We start from the raw sequence: 14,101 nt of genomic DNA, 5'->3' as shown, positions 1-14,101 counted from the left end.
AATCTGTGGGGCAGTACTATGCACCTAATAATAAAGAGATAGAGGCCCCTTAATAAATTATTCATATCTATGGCTGAGTAGAGTAAAAGATACACCAGCCAGAACCTGACAAAGATGTCGGGTACAAATTACACCAGTTCTCTGGTATTAGTTGCAGTAAATCCAGCAGTTTAAAAAAAATCACAAGGGTAATAAAAAAAAAAGTATAAACTTACAAATCTTTGCAGACTTTTAAATTTCCCCTTTCGTGTTATTTTCTGGTAGTTGTACAAATATTGGGGGACATATAAATAAAGTCTGCCCCCATGCAGTTCGCTGGGCATTAACCATGCTAAATCAGATGTGGGAGGAGGCCCGTATGCCCGCCCATCCGCCAGGTAGTTTGTACAGAAATGTGCGCCTTTTTTGTTGCGTACTCTAGGGGTGCACCCTGATAAATGTGCCCCACTGAGTGCATAGGCACATGAATTTGGTCCAATTAGCTACAAATGTTAAAGACTTTCCACTTCCTTACACCATCTTGGCTTGACCAGTTTAATATTTTGCACCGATAAGATGAATCAAGCCCTAATAAATGTGTCACTTTATGAAACCTCTTAGCTAGGCCACCTTTTCTATGGCTACTTTTTCTTTTTTAATGTACATGGCATAAACTTCAGTACCTTTCTTGATGTTTTCTGTTACTGTAATGTTTCCGATGTATAAGCTGGTGTTCGAAACTGAATTTCCAGCAATAACTGTGACCATATAGACACCTGTGATAACAAAATGAAATCAATTATATCTGCATCTAGCATTAATTCATAAATGCTATATCTGACAATAATCTATGAATGCCAACATACTGATGTACTATGCAATGAAATATATAACTGGGGATAAATGAAACAATGGACCATTTGCAGTAAGCATCAAAATACTTAACAAATATTATTACTTGCAGATTACTGTACCTTCTGTGCCAATGGTGATGTTGTATATGTGTGGTAGGGTGGTCACACATTCCCTGGGGTGTCTCATGGTATCATTAGGTCCTGTGATCTCAATCATTACATTAGCTGGCACCCCATGAGATATAGTCACATTTATCTGCACTTCTTTTCCTGCTTCCACAGTGTTGGTAGATAAATGAGCTTGTAAATTGGATACCACCTCTATAAGATGGATGGTAACACTGGTGTTAAGTTGGATTGAAGATTTGTGACCGGATGCAATGATCTGCAGCTGGTGAAATCCTGGGCCAATAAGCTTTTGAGATGCACTGTCCAAGGTCAGATTGTGAGAAGAATCCTGAGGTTTTACCCTGGTCTCCATTAAAGTCATGTTATCATGTAAAATAGAGATGTTCATTTCATTGCCTAAATCAAGAAAGCAAACACATAAAAACACAAAACACAAAAAAGAACATATACTTCAGGTCCTTTTAGATGGCTTGATTTTTGGCAGACAGGAACCCTCACTGCCAATAATTAACCTGTGGAAAAGAGTAAGCAATCAGGCAGTGAGGGAGAAATCTCTTGTTCGTCAGCTGATCACATTTTATGTGCAGGCAGTAAAATCATTGGTTGTTGCTTGCACATCTACCTGTGTAAATGGAAAAGTGCAAGCAACTGTCGTGAAGTTAATATGCCACACAATTGCTTGATCCTTGTAAAGAGTCTGCAAACAAGTATCGATCTTGCTGATCGGCGCTCAATGTGGCACTTCATCGGGCCATGTAAGGGAATGCAGTCTAATTTTATTAGTTAATATGTACTGCCATAGTTAAAGTAGTTATCCAGAATTAGAAAAACCATAGCTGCTTTCTACCAAAAACAGTGCCACTTTTGTTCTCAGTTTGCATGTGGTATTGCAGCTCAGTTTTAATAATAGTTGTAATAATACATACAATCTGAGGATCAGTGTGGCAATGTTTTTCCACCCTTTTAACCCCTTAGTTCTGCAGCTAGTTTGGGCTTTCATGACCAAGCTAAATTTTCTAAATCTGAACTGTCTTAGGGTCCATTTACACAGAAAGATTATCTGACAGATTTTCTGCCAAAGATTTGAAGCCAAAGCCAGAAACAGACTATAAACAGAGATCAGGTCATAAAGGAAAGTCTGAGATTTTTCCTCTCTTTAAATCCATTCCTGGCTTTGGCTTCAAATCTTTGGCAGATAATCTGTCAGATAATCTTTCTGTGTAAATGGACCCTTACTTTATGCGGTTATAGCTTCGTGATGCATTAATTTATGCTAGCGATTCTGAGATTGCAAAATTTGGTCACTATCTTGTGTGTTTTATGTTAAAAACTTCAAAATATAAAAAATTGGTAAAATTGGAAAAAAAACATTTTTCCTGTTTTTTTTATATCAAACTTACGCTATTATGCATGCGGTAAAAATAACATAATTATTGTATACTCTGGGTCACTACAGTTATGTCGATACCAAATTTGAATATTTTTTTTTCTATTATCACCACTTTGGCACAATAGAAACTATCTTCCTGAGAAAAAGAGTAAAAACTGTCGCCACATTGCAAGATCCATAGCGTTCTTATCTTTTGCGCAACAGAGCTGGCTTTGGGCTCATTTTTTTGCGGGAAGATGTGTAGCTGTTATTGATACCAAATATTACATATATATGACATTTTGATCTCTTTTATGATGTATTTTCGTGAGCGGATTGATAAAATAAACCAATTCTGGCGTTTTTTTTCTATTTTTCTTTTACAGTGTGTGTCATGCGATATAATGAATAAAATAGTTTTATTGATTGGGTCGTTATGGACATGGTAATACCAAACAAATATAGGTTTTGTTTTTTTAGGTGGTTTTAGGTTTGTTTTATGTATGTTTTATGTAATGTTTTATTATGTATAGGGAATATAATACATTTTTTGTGTGTGTGTTTTGGTGCAAACTTTTTTTCCCACTTTTACACTAGTGTACATTAATGTACACTAGTGTATACTAAGCAGCGATCTTTTGGTCACTGTTACAATACACTGCACTACTTCTGTCAGCAACGAGATGACAGGCAGATAGCAGTGGTCTGCTGCCGCCGCTCCTGAAATGAAATATGAACATACAGAAATTGCGATGAAAATAAAAAAAGTATACAAAATAATAAGGAAAAAAATGGAAACTAAGATGAAAATAAGATAAAATCAGTCCGATATATTTATGAGTCTCAATTAAAAGAAAAAACAGTGTTTAAGCATTCATAAATATGCAAACAATTCATGAGATTTATCTAATTTATCCAGATAGCTGAGGTTAATCGTCAGTATCTGATATTTAGTAGCGGTATGCCGATAATCCTTTCTTAATGCCAGGTTTGCAGTGCATAAGTTATTTTTAATGCTCTATACATTTATTAACATATAGTTCATATAGTTTATAAGAAGGGTGATATTGTGAGCGTATTTTAACGTTAGTTAGCACTGGCTATGTTGTATTCCTTCTTTATGCAGACTGCAGAATATCGCTCTGTAGCTTTCTGTGTCGCTACTTGTATAGTAATCAGTAATGTATGTAGCGTTTAGCGATATATAAAGTCCAGTGTATTATACAACTCTCACCCGTCTGGCGTTGCAGATCTCGAGTTGAGTCGGGTCTGATAGGAGTGTTCCTGCGCCATGTTGTTCCTGATGGTTGGCAAGCACCTACAGCGCTGTCTGGTGTTTAATATATAGAGTAGATATATTGCACATGCCCAAAGAGGATTTTTGCCCCCGGGACCTTGTGGAAATTTGGCGCTAATTTTCAAAGTCAGCTGTTTAATGGATGAATGGATTTAGGAATAGTCCTATTTGTAAAGTAACAGTATGAATTAAAAGTAGCAATATGAATTATAATGAATTAAAAATGGCTGGAGGTGTTTCGATGCCCTCTTGGCATCTTTCTCAACAGCAATATAGTAATGGTCATGTGGAGTAAATCCATGTATATTTATGCAGGAAGGGTTAATTCTGATTGGTCCTTCCTTAAGTGAGGTGGGACAGAGTGGGAAACACAAAATGGATCGTTAGTGGCCTGTAAATGGATCTTAATTGACAAACAGGTACACAAATACATAGTGAGATACGAATACAAAGTGAGATACCGATATTCCAAAGAAATAAACATAGTATATGGCTAATTGTTTGTACCATATTTATAAACATAGCATAAAAAAAAACATATAAAATATGAAATAAATTATGTACATGAATAATGCTTATAGAGGAATATTATGAATCATGCAATAACATGAAATTATATATTCAAATGCATCTGATAAAATATTTAAAGAGATCCTCTCCAAAAAAGTCTTAAGCCTGTATGTGTATAACACTGCAGTCTGAGCATGTATGTGTATAGCACTACATTCTGGGCCGACATGTATTATATGATTACCAAGAAAGAGGGGAAACTTCCAATTCAATGTGTCGGCACAGAAAGAAAAAAACGCTATGGACTACAAACATTAAACGCTACATATGAACACACACCTATGACTCAAGAGCTAAATTAGCAATATCTGGATATAAACAGAAAAGCAACCTAATAAAGTACAAAAATGTATGAGTAGGGAACAAGAAAGATAAATATTAATAGTGAAACAATAAATCATTCTTGAAATTTAAGCCCTTAGGTGCTCTTGTGTCCAAGCGAAAAATGTTTTCCGCTTCTATGTGTAAAACTTTTTTTTGCCAATTTCCACCCCTTTGTGGTTTGGCAACTTTCCTAATACCATAAAATGAAAAGGAAGATACATCTCCAGCATGTGCCTGTACAAAATGTTTTGCTGCCCCTGATGACTTGTGGGTTAAACCCTTCCTAATGTCGGCTAGATGTTCACTTATCCGATTTTTTAATTTGCGGATAGTGCAGCCGACATATTTTAGTTTACAGGAAGTACATTCGATCACGTAAATTACTGTTTGTATAAGTATGTGTGGAACCTGTACACCGAATTGAGGTGTTTAGGGGGGGATTGAGTTGGAACATGGTGGGTGAAATCATGTCTCCCAAAGATTTTCCCTTGCGGGCTACACACCGATATCCACCGATGTCCACAATTTTTGACAAGATTTCATCCTGTCTCAAAATATTAATATTCTTGTGAAAAATGTTAATTAATATATATCTTTCTTGTTCCCTACTCATACATTTTTGTACTTTATTAGGTTGCTTTTCTGTTTATATCCAGATATTGCTAATTTAGCTCTTGAGTCATAGGTGTGTGTTCATATGTAGCGTTTAATGTTTGTAGTCCATAGCGTTTTTTTCTTTCTGTGCCAACACATTGAATTGGAAGTTTCCCCTCTTTCTTGGTAATCATATAATACATGTCGGCCCAGAATGTAGTGCTATACACATACATGCTCAGACTGCAGTGTTATACACATACACACTTAGACTTTTTGGAGAGGATCTCTTTAAATATTTTATCAGATGCATTTGAATGAGTGATTCCTCCACTCCGCTTCGCACCGCACAGCTGTTGCATTCATTTAACATGCTGTCACGTCACGTGACGTTAGTATCACAATTCCAATAGGCCTATCCAGGTCTTTTAATCACCTTCTTTTCATACGGTATACAGACATGATTAAGCGCGCATGTGCGAAACGCGTCGTCTTACCGATAGCACCCTTTCACATGGGTCCCACTTTTAACCTAAATATGGAATAAAGATATATGTTTTAACAGTCATTTTTCCTACTGGACGAGTGCTGGATCCACCCGCTTTTCAGCTGACAGACTTCCATTACGTACAGGGTTGGCAACCCGGGATCCGTGCACTCCACATCTACAAACCTTGACCCTGGCTTAAAACAGGTGAGCTGACACCCACTTTTTTCGTATTCATGAAATTATATACATTTGTAAATATATATGGAATATAGTTGGACTGTGACTCTTTGTACGTTTGTAGACTTTTCTGTATGTGTATAATTGATTAGGCTTGTAGTTGCTGTATGGAATCTTGATGGAAGTGATAACATGATATGCTAGGTGAAAAAGAGTGCGTGTGGGCCCCTAGGGACCAATCACAGGGTCCATCACCATGCTGATAGGCAGCCTGGCAGGTGATGGGCCGTGGGAAAGGGCCCCAGAGGCCTAGGAAACTGGACATGTATCAGATGAAACCAAAAATGTTAAGTTCTTTATTCAGACCCCTTGGAGCTATTGTTTCAAAGTCATAAATTAATCGAGATTCAGCTCTGGACATGGCTGAGATGTAGTCTCCCCCTCTCCAGCTTGGTTTAACCTTCTGTAATGCAGTAAATTGGGTGCCGGAGATATCAAAATTATAGTATTGTTTAAAAAGGGAGGACAGTGGGTGTTTTTCGTTGCCTTTTTGTATATTATAAAAATGTTCATATAATCGGATTTTGAGTTGCTGTTTTGTACGTTCAATGTATTGTTTGGAGCATGGACGTTGAATTATGTACATAACGCCTTTTGTTTGACAACTTAATAATTCTTGTATGTCCCATGTATAATTATTAGAGGTTAAAATCTTTTTTGATGTTTTCTAAGGAAATTTGGTATGTTTACAGCATGAACATGTTCCACATCTAAAGAAGCCCTGAGTTAACCAAGTAGACATTTGTTGTTTCTGTGCAGGATTTCTAATGGTAGGGGATGCTTTCAAGCCCAAATTAGGGGCTTTAGAGAATACAATTGGTGGCTTCTGAGGTAGTAAGGGTGCCAGTCTCTTATCTTGAGTATGCAAAAGAGGAGTCCGTGGAGCCTCATTGAAGAGTCTCAAAACACAGGACTAGCCAGATATCCCTCCGGGAAGGACCCAGCCAAGTGGCAGCTCCTGTTAGGAAACCACCAAATCCACCATATTAAGTGGCCCTATAAGTCAGTGTAATGACAAGGGATAAACCAAGGCTAGGTAACCATCCACAGACAGCTGTTTCGGGGTGTTGCCCCTCATCAGTGTGGAGCAGGATTCTGGCTAGGTGGGAGCAATGCCTAGTAGAGCCATAAGAGAAACAGATTGCTGAACTCAGGGAGAACAGCCAAATGACAACACTGCCGGCTGCTAATGAAAGCGCTCAATGCAGTGAAGTCCTAGGTGCATTGCCCCCTGGGAAACATGAGTATGCAAAAGAGGAGTCCGTGGAGCCTCATTGAAGAGTCTCAAAACACAGGACTAGCCAGATATCCCTCCGGGAAGGACCCAGCCAAGTGGCAGCTCCTGTTAGGAAACCACCAAATCCACCATATTAAGTGGCCCTATAAGTCAGTGTAATGACAAGGGATAAACCAAGGCTAGGTAACCATCCACAGACAGCTGTTTCGGGGTGTTGCCCCTCATCAGTGTGGAGCAGGATTCTGGCTAGGTGGGAGCAATGCCTAGTAGAGCCATAAGAGAAACAGATTGCTGAACTCAGGGAGAACAGCCAAATGACAACACTGCCGGCTGCTAATGAAAGCGCTCAATGCAGTGAAGTCCTAGGTGCATTGCCCCCTGGGAAACATGAGTATGCAAAAGAGGAGTCCGTGGAGCCTCATTGAAGAGTCTCAAAACACAGGACTAGCCAGATATCCCTCCGGGAAGGACCCAGCCAAGTGGCAGCTCCTGTTAGGAAACCACCAAATCCACCATATTAAGTGGCCCTATAAGTCAGTGTAATGACAAGGGATAAACCAAGGCTAGGTAACCATCCACAGACAGCTGTTTCGGGGTGTTGGGTGGATTTGGTGGTTTCCTAACAGGAGCTGCCACTTGGCTGGGTCCTTCCCGGAGGGATATCTGGCTAGTCCTGTGTTTTGAGACTCTTCAATGAGGCTCCACGGACTCCTCTTTTGCATACTCATGTTTCCCAGGGGGCAATGCACCTAGGACTTCACTGCATTGAGCGCTTTCATTAGCAGCCGGCAGTGTTGTCATTTGGCTGTTCTCCCTGAGTTCAGCAATCTGTTTCTCTTATGGCTCTACTAGGCATTGCTCCCACCTAGCCAGAATCCTGCTCCACACTGATGAGGGGCAACACCCCGAAACAGCTGTCTGTGGATGGTTACCTAGCCTTGGTTTATCCCTTGTCATTACACTGACTTATAGGGCCACTTAATATGGTGGATTTGGTGGTTTCCTAACAGGAGCTGCCACTTGGCTGGGTCCTTCCCGGAGGGATATCTGGCTAGTCCTGTGTTTTGAGACTCTTCAATGAGGCTCCACGGACTCCTCTTTTGCATACTCATGTTTCCCAGGGGGCAATGCACCTAGGACTTCACTGCATTGAGCGCTTTCATTAGCAGCCGGCAGTGTTGTCATTTGGCTGTTCTCCCTGAGTTCAGCAATCTGTTTCTCTTATGGCTCTACTAGGCATTGCTCCCACCTAGCCAGAATCCTGCTCCACACTGATGAGGGGCAACACCCCGAAACAGCTGTCTGTGGATGGTTACCTAGCCTTGGTTTATCCCTTGTCATTACACTGACTTATAGGGCCACTTAATATGGTGGATTTGGTGGTTTCCTAACAGGAGCTGCCACTTGGCTGGGTCCTTCCCGGAGGGATATCTGGCTAGTCCTGTGTTTTGAGACTCTTCAATGAGGCTCCACGGACTCCTCTTTTGCATACTCATGTTTCCCAGGGGGCAATGCACCTAGGACTTCACTGCATTGAGCGCTTTCATTAGCAGCCGGCAGTGTTGTCATTTGGCTGTTCTCCCTGAGTTCAGCAATCTGTTTCTCTTATGGCTCTACTAGGCATTGCTCCCACCTAGCCAGAATCCTGCTCCACACTGATGAGGGGCAACACCCCGAAACAGCTGTCTGTGGATGGTTACCTAGCCTTGGTTTATCCCTTGTCATTACACTGACTTATAGGGCCACTTAATATGGTGGATTTGGTGGTTTCCTAACAGGAGCTGCCACTTGGCTGGGTCCTTCCCGGAGGGATATCTGGCTAGTCCTGTGTTTTGAGACTCTTCAATGAGGCTCCACGGACTCCTCTTTTGCATACTCATGTTTCCCAGGGGGCAATGCACCTAGGACTTCACTGCATTGAGCGCTTTCATTAGCAGCCGGCAGTGTTGTCATTTGGCTGTTCTCCCTGAGTTCAGCAATCTGTTTCTCTTATGGCTCTACTAGGCATTGCTCCCACCTAGCCAGAATCCTGCTCCACACTGATGAGGGGCAACACCCCGAAACAGCTGTCTGTGGATGGTTACCTAGCCTTGGTTTATCCCTTGTCATTACACTGACTTATAGGGCCACTTAATATGGTGGATTTGGTGGTTTCCTAACAGGAGCTGCCACTTGGCTGGGTCCTTCCCGGAGGGATATCTGGCTAGTCCTGTGTTTTGAGACTCTTCAATGAGGCTCCACGGACTCCTCTTTTGCATACTCATGTTTCCCAGGGGGCAATGCACCTAGGACTTCACTGCATTGAGCGCTTTCATTAGCAGCCGGCAGTGTTGTCATTTGGCTGTTCTCCCTGAGTTCAGCAATCTGTTTCTCTTATGGCTCTACTAGGCATTGCTCCCACCTAGCCAGAATCCTGCTCCACACTGATGAGGGGCAACACCCCGAAACAGCTGTCTGTGGATGGTTACCTAGCCTTGGTTTATCCCTTGTCATTACACTGACTTATAGGGCCACTTAATATGGTGGATTTGGTGGTTTCCTAACAGGAGCTGCCACTTGGCTGGGTCCTTCCCGGAGGGATATCTGGCTAGTCCTGTGTTTTGAGACTCTTCAATGAGGCTCCACGGACTCCTCTTTTGCATACTCATGTTTCCCAGGGGGCAATGCACCTAGGACTTCACTGCATTGAGCGCTTTCATTAGCAGCCGGCAGTGTTGTCATTTGGCTGTTCTCCCTGAGTTCAGCAATCTGTTTCTCTTAAGTCTCTTATCTTGGCAGAGAATAGGCCAATTCTTATGTATGATTTTTTTCTATTTTCTTGTAGTCTGGATTGTATGGTAAGATAATTTTAAAAGTATTCTCTTTCAGGGGATTGTATGGACAGTTGTGCTTTTTCTGTCAAGTATATAATTAGATAAAGTCTATATAATTAGATAAATTAGCAGTGAGAGATTGTATACCAGATATGATTGGACATCCAGGGGGATTTTTAGGGTTTTTATGTATTTTTGGGATAGAATAGAAAACGGGGAGGCGTTTCTGGGTTCCAGTTATGAAGTCATATTCTTTTGTATTAATGATTTCTTCTTCAAGTGCTGGATCACAAAGCTGTTTGAGTTTTAGTTCATATCGGTCTGTAGGGTCTGAAGCTAGTTGTCTGTAAGTGAAGTGATCTTGTAATTGTTTGAGGCACTCTGCGTTGCAGTTGTCATGATCCAGGATGACTGTTCCCCTCCCCTCTACACACACACACACCTTTCGTCTGCTGAATGTTTGGTAATATTGTGGTTAGTCTGTAATTGTTTGATAGCCTGTCTTTCTTTGAATGTAAGATTGTACTTGTTGGAATTGGTTGGGAGTTTCTACTGCTGTTTCTACTGCTTCTATGAAGGTATTTATCTAATTGCTGGCTTCATTTCGGGGTAGAATTTTGACTTAAGTGAACAGTTGGTGTGTAAGTATATGTCTTGTTTGCTTGATCTTTCCATAGGTTTTCTAAGAAAGTATTTAGTAAGGCAAAGTTTACGGATGTAGTTCTCTAGTCCGATATATGTATCAAATTTATTAAGTGAGTTATTTGGGGCAAATTTTAAACCTTTGTTAAAGGAGAAGTCCGGTCAAAATTATTTTTTTATCCCTTTTGGGCTTGAGTGATAATAGGGAGCTTGTAACCTTTAAAGAATTTATCCATATTTACCTTATTTTGTGTAAACTGTGATGAATACATTCCTGCAAAAAACTTTTTAAATTCCCCTAATATATCCTTATTATTATTTACTAACTTCCCATCTATCCCATATATGGCATCTATTCCCTTTTTCCCGTTTTGGTTATTTATTATCGCCATCAACCTCTTATTAGGGGTCCCTGCTTCTTTAAAGTTCCTCTTTTTATTAAACTCCATCTGGTTTTTCGCTTTATCTAATAGGTATTCATCTAACTCCTCTTGACAGGCTTTAAGCTTATCCTGTGCCTCTTGTGTTGGTGCCTTTAATAGTTCCTCTTCACCACTCTTTACATTCTTCCTATATTCTATTTCTTTTTCCCTAAATTTTTTCTTCATACTAGTGATTTTAGAAAAATACAACCCCCTAATTATTGCTTTTATAGTGTCCCAAACCACTTGTGGTCGTGCTGTGCCCCAATTTAACTCTATAGCTTCCTCTATTTCCTTTTCTAATTTAATACTCTCCTCTATTAAACTTACCCAATGTGAGTTAATTTTAAATATTTTTCCAATGTGATCTCTACCTGTCTTTAACTCTATAACTATAGATGAGTGATCTGAGAGTGTTCTCCTATTATATTTAACATTTTTAACCTTATGTGCCATACTATCATTTATTAAAGCCATGTCAATCCGAGAAAAGGTTTTACTCGTCCTGTTCCAGCAGGAGTATTCTTTTGTATGCGGGAATCTCTCCCTCCAGATATCTCTTAACCCCAGTTCACCTATCAAAACTGGAAAGGGGGATACACCAGGAGTCCTACTTGGAGTGTTTATCCTTACCCGATCTAGAGTTTCACACATTACTATATTGTAATCCCCCACTATTAATGCAGGGCAATTCCCCCTTTTTTTACAGAATTCAAACCACTCATATAAAACAGTTGATGCGAAAGGAGGCGGAATATAAATAAATCCCAGATTACATATTAAACCTTCTAATTTACCATACAGGAAGATGTAGCGCCCTTCCCTATCTATCTTCTTTCCATATTCCACCCAATCTAATTTTTTATGAAATAATACCGCCACCCCTCTTGAGTAATTTGAGTTACCGGCAAAATATTGATGGGCCCACCAGAGCTTATTTAACCTAATATTGTTCTCCCCTGCTAGGTGAGTCTCCAAGAGACACACCACACAGGGGAGATGATTCTTCAGAAGATCAAAGACTGCCATCCTCTTCCGTTTATCATTCAGTCCCCTCACATTCCAGGAAAAAATCTTAACAGACATCTAACAACATATCCCATAACCAATAAAGCAACAAACGCCAAAAAAAAAAAAAAAATAAAAAAAAAAAATAAAAAAAACAAAAAAAAAAAAAAAAAAAACAAAAAAAAAAAAAACAAAAAAACAAAACAAAAACCCTATAATATATCCCATATATCCGATAGAAATTGAGGAATTATACAGTGCATTGGAGTCTTCGGGAAATGGGTCTGCACCTGGGAAAGATGGGATTCCATTTGAAATATATAAAAAGCACAAGGTACTGTTGATTCCTACTTTGTATCGGGTGTTAACTAAGTCCATAGAGGAGGGATGTTTGCCCGAGTCTATGAAGGCAGCAGCTATTATTTTAATTCCCAAAACCGGTAAAAATGTGATAGAAATGGAGTCTTATAGGCCAATTTCCCTCATTAATTCAGATATTAAACTATTAGCGAAGATTTTGGCATTAAGGTTAGGGAGAGTGATGAGGGAAGTTGTCCACATGGATCAAACTGGATTTATTGGGGGGAGAATGTCGAAAACAAATATTCGGAGACTATATGAGAATATCCAGATGATTAGGAGTCCGGGTTCCCATTCCATCCTGTCACTGGACGCTGCAAAAGCGTTTGACAGGGTGGAATGGGAATATCTTTGGTGGGTTATGGAGAAATTTGGGATGGGGGAGAACTTTATAAATATGGTAAAACTGCTTTATGACGGGGCCAATGCGGAAGTAACTATTGAGGGGAACTATTCTGAACCTATTGGACTACAGAGGGGTACAAGGCAGGGGTGCCCCCTCTCCCCCTTGCTCTTCGCCCTAAGTGTTGAACCATTAGCATGTATGATCAGAGAGGACCCAGATCTTCAAGGGTTTGGGGCGAGGGGCGAGGGGGACAGGGTGTCACTGTATGCCGATGATATGCTTTTGTTTCTTAAAGAGCCGGCAATAGGGGTACCCAAATTGATGACGCTGATTAGGGAGTTTGGTGAATTTTCAGGTTTCAGAATTAATTGGAGTAAATCCATACTGATGCCATTAAAAGAAGGGGTAAATTTTGATTGTGATTTTGGTCCATTAACCATCCTCCCAGAGAAATCCAGTTTTAAATATTTGGGAATTGAAGTTTCGAGGAGAGTGGCAGATTATAATGATTTGAATGTAGGGAGGGTGATTGGAGAGATAGGGAAAAAAGTGGAGGTTTGGCAGAAATGTTGTTTATCTAGAGTAGATCGAATAGTTTTGTTGAGGACGATTCTTCTCCCTAAATTGTTATATGTGTTCATGGCAGCTCCCACTTGGATAGAGGAGAAAGCACTGAAGAGAATAAGAATAATATTTAACCTCCTAATTTGGGGGAGAAAGAGAGTCTGTATGAAGCTGGCTTTATTGAGTGTCCCAAAAGGGAAAGGGGGGTTAGGGGTACCAGATATGGAGATGTATTATCTCACCGCTCAGCTAGCATGGTTGGCTGATTGGAGGGATAGTCCTTTTTTTCATTATATAGGGTATAATCAATTCCTTCCAGAGTTAGATATTTTCCAAAAGTTAGAGAGTGGTGTATTGGAGACTAGAGAATGGGAAGGGTGGGAAATGGTAAAAGCTTTGACGAAAACCTGGAAAAAAATGAAAAAGAAAGTAGCGATGAAGGGTTTTTGTGAGTTTGCGCCGATTTGGTACAACCATAGTTTACCGGTGGTTAAATCTCTGGGTGTGTTAAAGGGTCTCTGTGAGAGAGGGATCCTAACAGTATCTGATGTAGTGGCACAAGGTAAAATAAAGAGTTGGGGGAACCTGAAAGCGGAATATGGAATACGGGATGAACACTGGTTGGATTATATGAGACTAAGTAGCGCCTTGAAGGTGGAGAGTAAAAAGATCGACATAAAGATCTGTAATAATTCCCTGATAAGCGGCTTACGTGAGGGTCTTTATAAAAAGAATATAATTTCTAAAGTATACAAATATCTTACGAAAGTGCAAATTACAAGTTATAATAGCCAGGGAAAATGGGAAGAGGAGATAGGGTTGGTCAGTAGTGAAGAGTGGCAGCGGATCTATAAAAACATGAATTT

At 40.1% G+C, this 14,101-nt stretch overlaps 1 protein-coding gene across 1 annotated transcript in view; it reads right to left on the bottom strand.

Moving 5' to 3' along the window:
- The window catches only part of LOC138788269 (polycystin-1-like protein 2), a 64,415-nt gene extending 62,918 nt beyond the window's left edge, over positions 1–1,497 (bottom strand). Inside the window, exons 1-2 of the mRNA XM_069965990.1 lie at positions 954–1,497; positions 663–755 (exon numbers count right to left, since the gene is read on the bottom strand). Of these exons, the coding sequence (XP_069822091.1) occupies positions 663–755; positions 954–1,350 (490 nt within the window). The 5' untranslated portion in view covers positions 1,351–1,497. The remainder of the gene's footprint in view (positions 1–662; positions 756–953) is intronic.
- Positions 1,498–14,101: the final 12,604 nt, after the last annotated feature.

The sequence above is a fragment of the Dendropsophus ebraccatus genome, chromosome 4 (assembly GCF_027789765.1).
Source record: "Dendropsophus ebraccatus isolate aDenEbr1 chromosome 4, aDenEbr1.pat, whole genome shotgun sequence".
NCBI classification, from domain to species: Eukaryota; Metazoa; Chordata; class Amphibia; order Anura; family Hylidae; genus Dendropsophus; species Dendropsophus ebraccatus.
This window is presented reverse-complemented; position numbering and strand designations above follow the sequence as displayed.